This window comes from Thamnophis elegans, chromosome 3 (genome assembly GCF_009769535.1).
Source record: "Thamnophis elegans isolate rThaEle1 chromosome 3, rThaEle1.pri, whole genome shotgun sequence".
In the NCBI taxonomy this organism is placed as follows: domain Eukaryota; kingdom Metazoa; phylum Chordata; class Lepidosauria; order Squamata; family Colubridae; genus Thamnophis; species Thamnophis elegans.
This window is the reverse complement of record NC_045543.1, coordinates 98256898-98271956: the sequence shown is the minus strand read 5'-3', so window position 1 is coordinate 98271956 and position 15059 is coordinate 98256898. Positions and strand designations below refer to the sequence as shown.

At 36.2% G+C, this 15059-nt stretch overlaps 1 protein-coding gene across 3 annotated transcripts in view; it reads right to left on the bottom strand.

The window, feature by feature from the left end:
- Positions 1-15059, bottom strand: part of EPB41L4A (erythrocyte membrane protein band 4.1 like 4A) — a 92081-nt gene that overhangs the window by 16281 nt on the left and 60741 nt on the right. For all 3 annotated transcript variants that reach the window (XM_032213080.1, XM_032213079.1, XM_032213082.1), the window contains 5 exons: positions 12533-12624; positions 10598-10675; positions 6551-6672; positions 2182-2272; positions 627-710 (listed from right to left, as the gene is read on the bottom strand). In XM_032213080.1, the coding sequence (XP_032068971.1) occupies positions 627-710; positions 2182-2272; positions 6551-6672; positions 10598-10675; positions 12533-12624 (467 nt within the window). The remainder of the gene's footprint in view (positions 1-626; positions 711-2181; positions 2273-6550; positions 6673-10597; positions 10676-12532; positions 12625-15059) is intronic.

Below are 15059 nucleotides of genomic sequence, written 5' to 3'. Positions count from 1 at the left end.
TAAGTAAGCTTTTTTTTAAAAAGAAGAATCAAAACAAATTTCAGATCTAGCAGTAAAAATGAAAAAAACAAAACAAAACATTAAACTGTGGTGGGATTACCATAAATAATTTATTTTAGTCATCTTTTATTCTCTTCAGAGTGTATTATTTTATACTCTGTGGGTGCAACCATCAGGAAATCCTATTTAAAACAATGTTTACTGAGATTTCACAAGGATGTTGTTTTTCCCCCCCTTTCTCTTTGCAAAAGATATAAGCACTCTGGTATGGAAAGAACTCTAGATAAAGGAGTTGCATTGATAAAGATTCACTGCCAGGAAGAATGCCAGCATTTATTGTTTGGGGAAATTCAAGAACTGTTTAAATCTGAGAAGTTGGACAATGCAGAAACAAGGAAAAAGTGGTTTTGTTTCTAGGTTAAAAAACAATGGGCTGAAACAAATCAGGACCTGTCAACTAATGTCAAGCAATGCCTTCAGTTTGTATTTACTAAAGGTTTAGATTAACATTAATCTAAGAAATCAACATTAATCTAAGCAGATTTAGAGTTAGCATTTTAGCACAAAGATGCCTGCAAATACATTATACTTCTAATGTGTGTACTTTGTTCAAAGCACAAGCTTACCTTTGAGGACAGTTTTCTTCCCATGGTGCACTGGTTTTACTTCTTTGGGTTTCTGGGCTATTTTCATTTCTTGACTTTTTAAAACTGGTAAGGATAAAAATAAAAATTTAGAACTATCAAGCTGTATAAGTAAGCCTAAATCTCACATCACAAGCTTAGACATTTATTTCTAGGGAATTTTCATAATGAAGCACTTTTGCCATAATTATGTTGAGGACTGCACAAGTGTAAAATATTGTTCAAGTTGAAATGATTGCTGAAAATACTATCTGTGCTTCTTATGCTATATATCGAGTGAAGCAGAACATTCCATGCAATCTATGTATTCTATATGTAAGTTTTTAATGTGTTTAAATCATCTTTGCAAACTTTGTCACTTTATTTTTTTTAGAATTTTAATATTATAAGATAGTTTGGATGAACAGTTACTCTCTTCTACACAATAGGCTACATAAATATAATCCAATCCAGATAACTGTCAGTATCAGAATGAAAGCTAGGCATCTGGAGTTAGGCGCTGGTGGTATGTCCCGGTATGGGCGTACCGGAGCCTTCCCGGAGCACCAGATACCGTTCCGGTATGGTGCTCCAGAGGGCTTACCCGCCCAAGCTCCTTACCTGTCTTTTAAGGCTTCCGTGCTTCCGCGCATATGCATGGCATGTACAGTTCCTGTGCAATGCTCTGCTGAGCAGCTGGAGCATCACGGAGGCTTGAGGAGGCAGTAAGATGCATGCACATGCTGCATGCAGTTATGCGCGTGCTACGCACGTCCATGTGGACACCACTGGGCCCGTTCCAATTGTACCAGTTGGAACGGGATCCGGAACCCACCACTGATGTGCATCCATATATAGATAGGCAGAAAAAGCAAAGAACTGACCAAAGTAGCTTTCTTATCTCTTTAGTATAAATCTATATTGCAGAGACTACACACTGTTTCCTACTTGTAATCTCCACAATCAGTCCAGAAGGTTGATCAATGGTCTTGCAGGTTGCTGAGAGAACTAGGATAGCTGCACCACCATTAATCTGCCTCTCCAAATGTCATTAGAAGTGAAATCAATGCTGTCTCCATACTACCCAACCTAAATCCTAACTGGAAGAGATCCAGATAATCCACTTCCTCTAAGATCTCTGAACATGCAAGCAGACAACTTTCTCAACAATCTTCATTGAAAAGGGAAGAAGGTTGGAGACTGGCAAACATTGTCCAATACTGCTGGATCTTAGTCATTGTTTCAAGAAGAAGGGCATATCTTCCCTTCTTCAAGGAAGACAGAATTGTCTAGACTCTTTTCCCATCATGACTTGACTATTTCTATTTTCTATTCTATTTTCTATCTGTATTTTTCTGATATTTAATGAAGACTTTTCTACTTCTCATATAGTTTTGCCCATTTCCTGAAAGCAAACATAAACGCTAATTCTTGTTCTTACATTCTTGTGCCACAATATTGTATATCATAGCGAAAGCCCCTAAACCTCCCACAGATTTTCCCACAGGTCATTATTTTAGCTTTATCTTCCCACTTTTTCCACTTCTTTTATCAATACCTTTTAATTGGTGATGGAGCAATGATTTTGGCTCTTCCTTCATTTTCCCCAGATTCTTTGTATGTAATAACCTGGCTTGTGCAATGTGTCTCTATAATGAAGAAAGAAAATATCTAATGTTAGAAATTGTTAGCATTCTTTTGCACTTTGGAGTACACCTTTTTTATACATTTTCATTTAATTCTCTTAAAATCACAACTATTACATATTTGTTATGCAATTATCTCAGATTAGCCAGAATGATGGTTTTTCAATTAAACCCTAAACTATTGATATTTCAAAAATACCAGCAAAGATAGCTTTTTTTCCCTACATAATGTTTTGATTTTAAAAAACTAAAATATTTAATACTAATGTAACATAATTTTTCTATTTCTCACATAAGACGCAATTATAAACTAAGCACTTCAGCACTGTAACAATAGGGAGAACACAAAAATAACAATACTGAATAGGTAAAGATTAGATTTTTTAAAAAGTATCTGAACACTATGTAAAAGGCTCTTTATGTGTATAATGTTGCATCCTCCTTAAAGCTTAGCACATGGTGTTAAGGACCTTGTTTTAGCTCTATAGAACAGTGATGGCGAACCTTTTAGACACCAAGTGCCCAAATTGTGCCCAAGCTGAAAGGTGCGTGCATGTGCGGACATGCGCAACAGACACCCAAAGACCAGCTGGCAGGCAAGAGGCGGGGCATCCCAACACTGGCAGTGCGGCAATAGATAAGATCTTTTTCTTTTGTGAATTTCTGTTTCATCGTTTGTAGGGAAACAGAAGCTCACGAAAGGAACACCTCAGAGATCTGACCTGGGGCGACGGCGTGTGTGCCAGCAGAGAGGGCTCTGTGTGCCACCTCTGGCATGGGTGCTGTAGGCCACCACAGCTATAGAATATTGACTGAAATATTTTAATTCACAAGACATAGCAATACTGTATAATAAGCAGGGGCAAGCTATATTAAATAGAGTTGCTAACAGCATTAAAACAGCCTTCTACTCATAAGAATGAATCTATCACACAAAATTCCACTACAGTACAGCTTAAGATATTTGGAGGGTATCGGGTTGCCTACATTTCCAGATCATTAAAAATAAACACTTGATACAGTTTCAAAAGGTCATTTAGTAAATACCCAGTCATTTCAAAGAGACATGCATATGAAAAAGTGGCACATAAATTTTCAGAAAGTAGAAAATATATGTGTCAGTATAATACATTTAGTAGATGTTGTCCAAAGTGATTAATTACTAAAAAACCCATAGTTACTAAAACTATTATCAGATGTAGTGGCAATAGAAAAAAGAGTCCAGTGGATGTGGGCAGCAAACAAATTTAAATAAATAAATCAAACTATCCAAAATTTGCATAAGTACTTAAATCTCCAAAGCTATCAAATTTTTAAAAAAGTCCTAAAACTAGAAATCAACATGCTCCAAAACCAGAAAGTGGCTATGTTACTATATCACCTAAGCCATAGTTTATCTAATTGGCTGTATTTGTACAATATGTTCAGCTAAAATGAAACAAATTGGCTTAGTCCAATCTGAAAACCCACACATGATTATTGATCATTACTGATCAGTGGCAGCTGGCTGACACTGCTGAAAGTCCTGGGCCTCTACTTCATCCCCAGCTCCTACCAAAAACATTGTGCAGGGTGGCCAAAAGGGAATAAATTGGGGGGGGGGGAGAGTGGATGAATTGCATCATTTCTGTGTTTGTAAATGCAGGCAAACTGCCACATTTTTATCATGTAACTATGGGTATGCTGCAATCCAGTGGAGGGATTCAATTTTTTTTGCTATTGGTTCTGTGGGCGTGGCTTGGTGAGCCTGGCAGGGGAAAGATACTGTAAAATCACCATTCCCTCCCCACTGCAGGGGAAGGTTACTACAAAATCTCCATTTCCTCCCAATCATCTGGGACTCGGGAGGCAGAGAATAGATGGGGGCGGGGCCAGTCAGAGTTGGCATTTACCGGTTCTCCGAATTACTCAAAATTTCTGCTACCAGTTCTCCAGAACTGGTCAGAACCTGCTGAATACCACCTCTGCTACAATACCATATATTTGGGCATAGGTCATACATCCATTTTGCAGCAGCAACATAATTTCAAACAGTACTCTGAACAAATCATTGTTAAATTGAGGATTTTGCTAACAAGTAAAGGAACACTCGCTTGGTGTTATCAAACTTATTGATACAAAGTGAAAATGGCAGTTAACAAACAAATTTCCAAAAATGACAAGAAAAGGAAGTATGCAAACTTAAATGTCCTTTCAAAAGCCAGAGAACATGTAAGTGATCTCAAGTGCTCTCCTTATCTGGAGAGGTTTGAAGAGCTTATCTAATGCCCTGCTCTTCATACTTTGCTATAGTCCTCAATGATGCTTTTTGCAGAATTATCTTAAATCTGACTTTTCTTCCTCCATATATCCTGCAAACTTATATCCCACACATTTCTTTTTTATCTCTTAAGTTTCGTTTTATCAGCCTCTCTTTTCAAAATAGTTAACATTAAAATGGGATTTACACTGTATTTACAAGCTCATACTGAATAAAAATAGTAAATACTAATAATAATTTCATTAGGTACATAATAGCATCTTGCATATTAAAATTCTGTTCAAACAATATATTTGACTTTATTCCACAGAAAAGGAAAAGAAATGTGCATATTTTAAAAACTGCATTTATTATGTTATTTTAGCTTGGGGTCTTTAAATAATATCACTAAAAAAACTAAAAGGATTCGCTAGTGCTGGGTTAGGCAAATTTTTGCCCTCTAGACATAGCTAAATTCCAACTTTCCAAAAACTCAGCCAGCTGAACCGTTCATCAGAGGTGAGATGAGTTACAGTCGATCAACTGGAGTAGCTCTACAGACAGAAGTCAACTTTAATTTTATAATTTTAGCGAACTATTCAAAAACATACACTAAACAGCAAAAACAATTAAATGGATTCATTTTTTATTAGAAGATAAATATTGTTTTACTGAGTATGAAACTAAAAAAAACCTGGTAAATGAGACATAGCATAAAGAGGAGACTTTATTTTTTTATAGCTTGATAAATGTAAAGTATTAGAAAAAAGAGCCTTCCAAAAGTCATTCAAAAACACAATATTCTTTTCTCAGTTCCACATACCATAAAGGTTGCAAATAATATTTTTCCATTTATTTATATAAATCCTTGTGGTTTAATTTGTAAATGGCTGCAATTTATAAATTGCATACTAAGAAATTGGAAAGGCTCCAAATGGATATGATTTATTTTAAACAACTAAATATAAAGCAGCCAGTATAAATAAGGATTATCTTACAAGACTGAGAATTGCTTGTCAAAGCTCTATCAACAACTGAAGTTTTACAAATAATTTAATGGCATATATATCCTACACGGTAAATTGAATTAGCCTTATTGTACTACTTTTAAAACAACCAACACATTAATGAAATAAATTTACTCCATTAATTTGATATACATCTTTGCATTATGGAAGATGTGTCTGATTCTCCATACTATGAAGATGGTTTAGATTTATGCCACTGGTGACATTTTAAAATCTTTTCATATTTTACAAATTTGCAGCAATCTGGAAATCTGCAGTTTATAAGAGAAGGCCTGTGATTTAGACAAATGTGAGTGATATTGTTTTAATATAAAAAAATAGTGAATAGGTCTGACTGGTTCAGTAGCAGTGGTGGAATACGACCGGTATGCCCTGGTATGGGTATACTGGTGCCTGCTGGGAGCACCAGGTACCGTTCCGGTACAATGCTCTGGAGGGCCCGCCCATCCACCTGTTCTCCTTACTGCTATTTGAGCCGAGAAGCGCCTGCGCAACGCTCCGCTGAGCAGCTGGAGTGTCGCAGGCGGTGGGTATGCATGCATGTGCTGCACGCATGCTGTGCACATGGATGTGGTGGGCACCCGGCCCTGTTGCAGCGTATCAGTTGCAACAGGATCCGGAACCCACCACTGTTCATTCGGCACTATTTATGACCAATGAAGCCAATACGCCAATTTCAGTATGATGATCTTTTTGGTTTCCCATCTGGTAGCTATCAAGATTATGCCACGATATAAAATATAGTTTGATTCAAAGGGCCAGTGATTAGTTGGACCAGAGATTAGTAGCCTTTATGCTATTGCTAAATCCAGAGGCATTCATTCAGAATTGTCTACAAATTTCATGTGCTGAAAATGCAGTATAATTTGAATAAGAATTAGCATAGATTTCAGAAAGTCAGTTATTTCTAATTACATGTTTGATCCAACAAGATTTATTTTATTTCTTAGCTTTTCCTCTGTATCCTCCCTTTGCTGAATTTCTAACTCAAACAGGAGCTTTAACATTTCTTACCAAATTGTTTCACTTTTGATGTTCTTTTTGGATATGTCTTACTACGACTTCTTTCAACTGTTTGGTTGGGTCGAGGAAGCTGGATAGAAATATCTTTATACATCTGCAAAGCTGTCTTCCCACTAGAAAATACAATAAATATTATATGATAAGTTAACTGAAAACTACAAAGTAAAATATTTCAATTTATCTCTAGTTGGGGGAAGGGAGATTTTAATTGAATTAAAAGTTCAAGTATCAGCAAGAAGCAAAAATATGCCCAATTGGCCTGCCATTATAAGACTTTTTGTTATTCTTACAGTTTCTCAATTTAACATAAAGCACTTCTGTTTCACATTTTTACTTTATGGTGTATATGGTATTGAAAAAGCACACCAATGTCATGTTTTGTGCTTCTTGGGCCTTTTCTTTTTCTCAACTAGCTATTCCATAACAACAGATTTTCAAAAGGATTATTTCTAAGGAAGAGGCATAAAGTGAGTTTTTCCCCAAAAAATACTTGCTGAAAAAAACTAGACAATTTCATTGAGTCTTTGCTGCCATTCCTTAGAAATACCAGATTATTTTGCCATTGAGTTTGTATTGCTTATACATTTGGAAGAATGCAACATTTCAACTAGTATGCAGTACATCTTTCAAAACTTAACCAAACTGATTAGAATTAATGGAACAAGGTGCCTATAAAGTGCCTTTAGACAAAAGTTACCATCTTCACTATAATCAATTGTCCTTCAAAAGCTGATGTGTATATCTATGAAAAGCCCGTTCATCCTTATCAACCTCTCAGGCTAAGAAACTAATCTCAACCCAACAATTATTATTTAATACAATATGGAGTTCCCTGATTCACTTATTTAATCCAACATCTGAGTTTGTTCATGCCACAGTTGGTCACTTGGTGAAAAACCTGTCTTCAAATTTATCCAAAATCTGGCATGTGACCTTAGGACTCCAAGCTATTATTGCAAGCAGGCCACTAGTATGATAAATTTAAACTAGGACTGTTTCCAAGAGTATAAACTGGTTACCTATCCTAGGAAACGTAGTGAATTTCAGAATCAGTGCAATTTACTCTCATGGCATTCAAACCTCATCTCTCATAGTACTTTACCCTTACTTTACCTTGCTTTCTTTTATAGTGGTAACTATGTCTTTACACACAACTATGTATCCACATCAACATGTTGCAAAGCAGACTGAAGCAATTACTATGTAGTTTTCTTGGCACCAATAGAAAAATGGTTTGTTGTTGCCTTCTTCCAAGATGTTTCCTTGACTTCCTACCAAGATCAGTCAAGGTTACCTAGATACTGCCATCCAGCTGGGCTAAAAGATAGACAAGTGGAATATCAGTAGGTATGGTTCCTCTTTATTCCGAAAGACAAACTGCTGATGCCATCCTGTTTCCAATTCATAATAATCAGTGTGGCTGATACACTATGATAACTATGAGGGTGTCCTAGAGATAGGCTTTCAAAGATTCAAGAATTCCGAGATCTGCCTTCAGAAATGGTGTTTTAGAAGCTTTCTCCATGTGTCTATGGATAGATCTCTGGTTCCAAACAGAAGGTAAAGGGAGTATGATGGGAGAGAAAGAGGCTCCCCTTGGACCCAAAGTCCTTTTTTCCTCTGATATGGCTCTAGAAGAACAGAAAGCTATGCCAGTAATGGAGTCATTTATTTTCCTGCCATATGAATCAATGAGACAGGCCCCGTTTGTAACAAAATAAGGTAATAAAAATAAAACCTGCTACCTTCCCGAAGACTTCTCTCACCTTGGATTCTCCATCTCACCCTCCAAAGGAGTGCTCTGCTCATTAGTAATGTTATCTTTACCTTCAGCTTAAAAGTACCCTTTAATTACTCCACTTAAGTAGCAACCAAACTAACTGCCTTCACTAGGGAACCTTAAAGTCCCAATATTCCTGTTTATAGAACTGTATAATATTATTCATAATTCTGTTAAACACTTCTATTTTTTTCTCCATTTGAACTTTTCTTAAGTTAACGAAGAATCTACATAAAGTGCATAAATCTTGTGTTAAGGGCCTAAATACACAAATATTCTTTTGGGTGTATAAACTACAGAAATTGAGTGAAGTTTGCCAATTTAAACCCCTGATCTAAGATGATTTGTACAAATTAAGCATATTAAAAAAAAATCAGGCCTGGAATACCAATCTATTAAATACTATTATCTACCAAAAACAAAACCCTGAACTTGACTAAGTGGCTAATAGTCAAGAAGTGTAGCTTCTTTAGTGCAGATTAATGTGTTCACACCAGATGAAGTGAACAGAGTTCCACATTCTGCACACACTGTATTGTATACAATTCGCTCCACATACAATTACAGTTAGTAAAACAAATGTCAATTATATTGCCCAGATTCAAGATTTAGACTCTTAATGTAAAAAAAACCTATAAGAATTTCAGAATTCAAATGACAATGTGTTCTGAAAATACTTTACAAAACAATTTAGAACAAAGAGACATTCTACTGTTAATATGTGCTTTCTTCTTTATTGTTGCATATCTAATCTAATGACTTTTTCAGGTTAAACAAAACAAACTCAAGGCTTTGTCAAGGCAAATCAGGCAGAGATATAATGTGGTATATAAATATGTATTTTACTGTCCCAATTACGATGGGGTCTAACAGTACATAAAACTTAGGCATGTATCTTCAAATATGTGTCCATGCTAACATTTTTTTAAATCATAATTTAATCACTTTTCAGAGTGGCACTCAACTGCTTACTCAGTTATGAGGGTAAGAAAGAAGAAGAGTCATGATTCTCATAAGCTACCATAATATACATACTTTATTTAGGTCACACTTAAATTAAGAAATCCCAGGAGAAGGTAATGCTGTACAACTTTGTTTTTTATTACCATTAGTGTCCTATGACTCTTTCAAAAACTCAAATACTATTTGCTGGCACCAAGTTTGCTTAATTTCTAAATATTCAGTTTTAAGTAACTGAGTATATTAGTTATTCTCATGTATATTACACAAGAATATAACAGAGTTACATTCCTAACTATCTTATTCACTGAATGTAAAATAACAGTAAGTGTCCTAATGATTCAGAATATAAATTTAAAATATGCTAGGTATAATATTTCAAGTAATTGTTTTTTCCAAGTAGAAGAAACTTATCTACTCCAAGTATACATGAAGGAAACAATATACAGGTACATACACATTGTCCCGCATCACAAACAATAGCAATAGCAATAACAGTAGACTTATAAACCGCTTCATAGGGCTTTCAGCCCTCTCTAAGTGGTTTACAGAGTCAGCATATTGCCCCCAACAACAATCCGGGTCCTCATTTTACCCACCTCGGAAGGATGGAAGTCTGAGTCAACCCTGAGCCGGTGAGATTTGAACCGCTGAACTGCTGATCTAGCAGTCAGCCTGCAGTGCTGCATTTAACCACCGCGCCACCTTGGCTCATACAAACAAACAAACAAAGCCATCCAATTTTTTATGATACTGCAGTCCAGCAAGGTAGAAACATTTAATGGACCTTGGTGGATCTTAAAAACTAAGCAAAACTGAAATTGGTTAATACCTGGAAGGGATATTACCAATAAGTTCCAGAGATGTAAGTTAGACTGCAATATTGGGTGAAAAAAAAATTCTTGAAGATAACAGTAATTTATTTTTATACAGTTGCTAAAAAAAACCCCTTCTTCAGAATATTCAGGAAATTACTAGGAGTAAATCTTGACTCAAATAAGTTACCACATGCCATTACAATCAGCAAGCAAACTATATATTTGTAAACAGAACTCTTAAAACATTAAAGCATATTTCAGCTTGACAAACTCTGCAGCTGTAATTTTAATAAAAGGCTGGAGATGAGTTCCTCAAATCCCCTTTAAAGCTGTGCTTATACCTGTCTCAAAAAAATGGATAGAAAACCACAGCAACAATACCTAAACTTCCAGATTCCATGAACAAAGAAAAAAAAACCATATAAATGCATCTTGAAATTAAAGCTTCAAGTCACAATAGTAATATTATCTTATTCATACCTGTATCGATGTTTATAACCAAGAGATCCAAGTTTGCCAAGTTTTCTTGATAGAGAATTAGATTCAGTTTCTGGCATTCTGTTTCAATTTAAAACACAGAGTGCATTTGTCTTTAAAAGACCAACCATAAATGAAAGAAAATATAGATCGCACATAATCTCCTTCTCTATTATTACTGAGGGCTCACATGCTCAGAACCAGCCCTCCATCTTTCCACCAACATTCTATAAGCTGAAGCTGGTCTGAGATAAAGTTTGATTATTTCAGAAAAACACCTGCCACAAGATTATTTGTGTTGTGCTGGCCACAGTTGACAAACTGAAAAACTTTCCATTCTACTGGCAGGCTCTGCACTTCCATGACTATTTTCACTGTGGCTACCAAAGAGACACAGCAGCCCACCCACCCCTCCCCTCACAATCATAATTGAAGGGCGATTTTTCACTGCAGTATTTTATTTTCTTTGGGAGCTGGAAATCACATAGTTTTTTAAAAAGTTCATACAAATAGATCCATACAAATATTAATTTTAAAAATGACACGAATTTTCCCCTTCCCCACAGAAGAAATAACAATAAGTTGTGGTTTGGATGCTGAATATTTGGTACTTTGAGAAAGGAACAAGACTGAGGAAGGGGAAATCTTCATTGGGGATGTTTTTTGAGGGTAGCCCAAAGAAACCTCGTCATTTTTCTCTTAAAAAAACAAGTCTCTTGAACAAACTGGCAAACCTTATTCAATTGCAGGTCGGATCCTTGGCAGTGTATTTACACAGAGATGGCTCCTGGTTTTCTCAGGTGAGAACAGAGACCACAGTGCCTATGTTTCTTTCAGGACTGAAATACCAGCATCTATTTATGATGGTTGCAGCATTCCGGGCTCTATGATCGCCATTTGAGACTTTCCCAGCAGGGGTGGGCTTCAAAAATTTTAGTAAGGGGTTATCTCCCCGATTGCTGGGTGGGTATGGCCATCGTGGGTGTGGCCTAGTCAGTCTCCTGCACCACGGCAGGTGTGTGTGGGTGGGTGTGTTTTGCCCTCCCTGACTTTCTTCAATGGCAAAAATGGCCTTCCCAGGCTCTGGGAGGCTGGAATCGGGCCCGTTTCCTTCCTTCCTGAACTTCTGGTAGGCCAGTTTTTCACCCTCCCTGAGCCGCCACACTTACCTGCATCCAAAACAGACCACGTGGGGACTCCTGAGAGGGGCAGTGTGGGGTGGGCCAACCAGGAGTGTGTTTTGGGGGTTCTCCGAACTGCAGAATCTTAGCTAGAGGTTCTTCTGAACACCTGCGAACCCCCAGCAGCCCACCCATTTTCCAGTCAACTTCCAACAAGGAAAGTCAATGGAGGAAGCCGGATTCACTTAATGATGTGATTCACTTAACAATCCCAGTGATTCACTTAACTGTGGCAGAAAGATTGCAAGATTAGCCATGACTCACTTAGCAACTGCCTTTCTTAGTAATGGAACTTCTAGTCTCAATTGTGGGTACAAGGACTACCTGTATTTTCTTTTTGATTCATTCATGTCTGAGGGCTAATATTCATAGAACATAGAATTATAGGATTGGAAGGGGCCTTTGAGGTCCTCTTGGGTTACAAAAAATGGATCCCCTGACAAGCAGGGGGGAGGAGAGATTAAGTAAAGTAAAGATCAGCCATCCCAGATTTACTCATTACTGTAATTGGAAAAATCTTGCTTGTGCAATTGCAGACCAAAACCAGTGGCCACTTATCTTCCATTCTTATTTTTAGATCCAAACTAGTCTAATGAAATGTGCACACTTATCCTAAACACAGTTAGACAAGCAAAAGAATCCAAAACATTTGATTTTTAAACTTTAGATAAGATTTAAATATATCTTCCCTAAACTACTCAGATATACTTTTTACTGTCGTTCAGTAACAGATTCCGCAGAGTTTCAGCTCACCTACCTGAAGAAGGTGTGCTGTTCTACGCAGCATTTCCATAAATGCTTGCATGCAGTTTTGTTGTGTGCTTCAAAAAAGAACGAAGTTTCATTACACTGAAATAAAAAAATGATATTATTATGGGGCTCACTCTGATGTAAAGTATTTGCACTTACGGTAATAACCTGACCATGTAAGTACTAAATACACTTTATATGTCTATCCCCCCTGCTCCCCCTGGATCAAACACCATTTGTGATCATTGAGAATTTCACTGAAGTTATGCCTACTGATAAGTGTAGAACTTTAATCACTTTACCCTGAGAGATCAGCCATTACCTCAAGTACTATCTAAATCAATTTGAATGTTGGTAGGGCTTTTATATTTTTCTTTGGTTCACTAACTGGGAACCAAATATATGAACCAGAGTTGTTTTAAATACAAATTGATTTGTAGATTCAGATCCTTTACACATGTACCACTGTATATTAAGGTTACATCTCTCTTATCTCTTTGATTTTTCCTATTCAAATGAAGGACAACATATTTAAATTTTTCTTTGTGGATTCTCTCTATTGTTCCAGCTTGTCAAAACTCTGTATTTTGAGACTGACAAAATAGATGCTTAGCAAAATAGATGCTCTAACTTTTTACTATCCACAAATTGGATAACATATTTTGTAATCCCCTATGAAAGTAATTTATAAATATGTTGAATGCAGGGCCTAGAACTAGGACCTGTAATATTCCACTTGACATCTCCTTCTATTTCAGTATGAAGTCACTTGACGTATACTAACTGGATATAACTGTTCAACTAGCTCTGTAATTATTTAAAGATAGCATAGATCAGTCTACATTTTGCCCTATTTTCTACTAGAATTTCATTGGAAAATTATCATTAAAATCAATCTGAATAGATTTGGAAAATTGATGCAATGCAGTTTGGACATTCATATCAATGCAGAAATTGAATATACTTGGATTTTCAGACAGATACAGAAAAAATACATCTGCACATATACAAAAGTCTGTTACATCTCTAATAAGGTTTGAATCTTTCCAAATTGATTTGGGAATGTACACTTTGATGGTTTGAATCACTCTGGAGTTCCAATTTGGGAATGTTAATTAAATTGCTGAATTACTATAAAGCAATATTCATACAATCTACATATTTCACACAAGATATACAGTAGGTATCTTCTATCAGCAATGTTGAGAGACCTCATCAGCCAGACCACTGGCTCAGCTAGGATTTAAATGTTTGTAGTCCTCGGGTTTTTTCTTTTGCAGCTAGACATATTCTAATTTGGAAATTATGCTTAAGGGAGCTTCTTTCTTTTTGCTCTATCCCAACGTGTGTGTGTGTGTGTGTGTGTGTGTGTGTACATGTTCACATGTGCAAGTGTGTATATTCAGGTTTTTAGACAGCAAGATTGTAAAAGGATTCTTTTTTTAAAGCAGGTTTTTATGAGCTGCTATGTAAGGTTTTCAGCTGAAAAATAGATACAATATTTGAAATAAGTCAACAAGACTTATAAAACTACTTAAAAATAATAATGAATATATGCATATGTATTGTGTCACAACCCCTGGTATGCCCAAATATGGGAGGAAGCATACTGCTTCCTTTCTCTGTCTATCAACTCATCATATATATTATCTGTGTTGCATTTGTGCTGATAACACAAATGTAACAAAGGCAACAGTAAAAATAATGGCTTTCTATCTGGATGGTCTCTTGTGATGAGCCGATAGACAGAGAAAGTAAGCAGTATGCTTCCTCCCATATTTGGGCATACCAGGGGTTGTGACACAATACATATACATACATACATACATACATACATACATACATACATACATTCCAATTTAAGAATGTGTTTTGGGGATGATCTCTCCAACTAATTTCACCTTACACTTCAATTGGTAATTTATCAACAACATGTGTGATTGCTACTTTTTATCCCTCAGGACTGAATTTTAGACAGTCCATCTACCCAAACATGTTTCAGCAGGTATCAGTACCTGGCTGATCTTGTTGGAAGGTAAGTTGGAAGCTAACAAGAATGAACCTGTAAATATTTGACTGAGAGAATAACAGAGCTGCATGCTAGATTGATAAACTGAAGAAATGTCCTGGAAGAAAGTCATTGCAAAACACTTATATACCATGTAGCCCATAAAGCTACAAAGATATCAGGTATTAGATATTTATTGGTTCACTTTGACACAGACCTTGGAAGAATAAGAGTTGAATTTTTGATCTCAAGTTACTATTGCCAAGTAGTTTGGTCTATTTATTTTGCAATCACCAAATATGAATATTACCTTACTGCCATTTAAAATGAGACTCAATCATCACTCCAGCTAACTTTTCTACCGTATGCAGAATGTTTCCAATACCAAAAGGTTTTGGGCAAACTGTCCCAATCTCTTTGTTTCTTCATTACTGAATTACTGTGATGGCCAGTATACAATCCCAGTTGTAGTACAAAAATATAATTTCATCATTTAATTAAAATAAGAATGGTTTTAATCAGGATT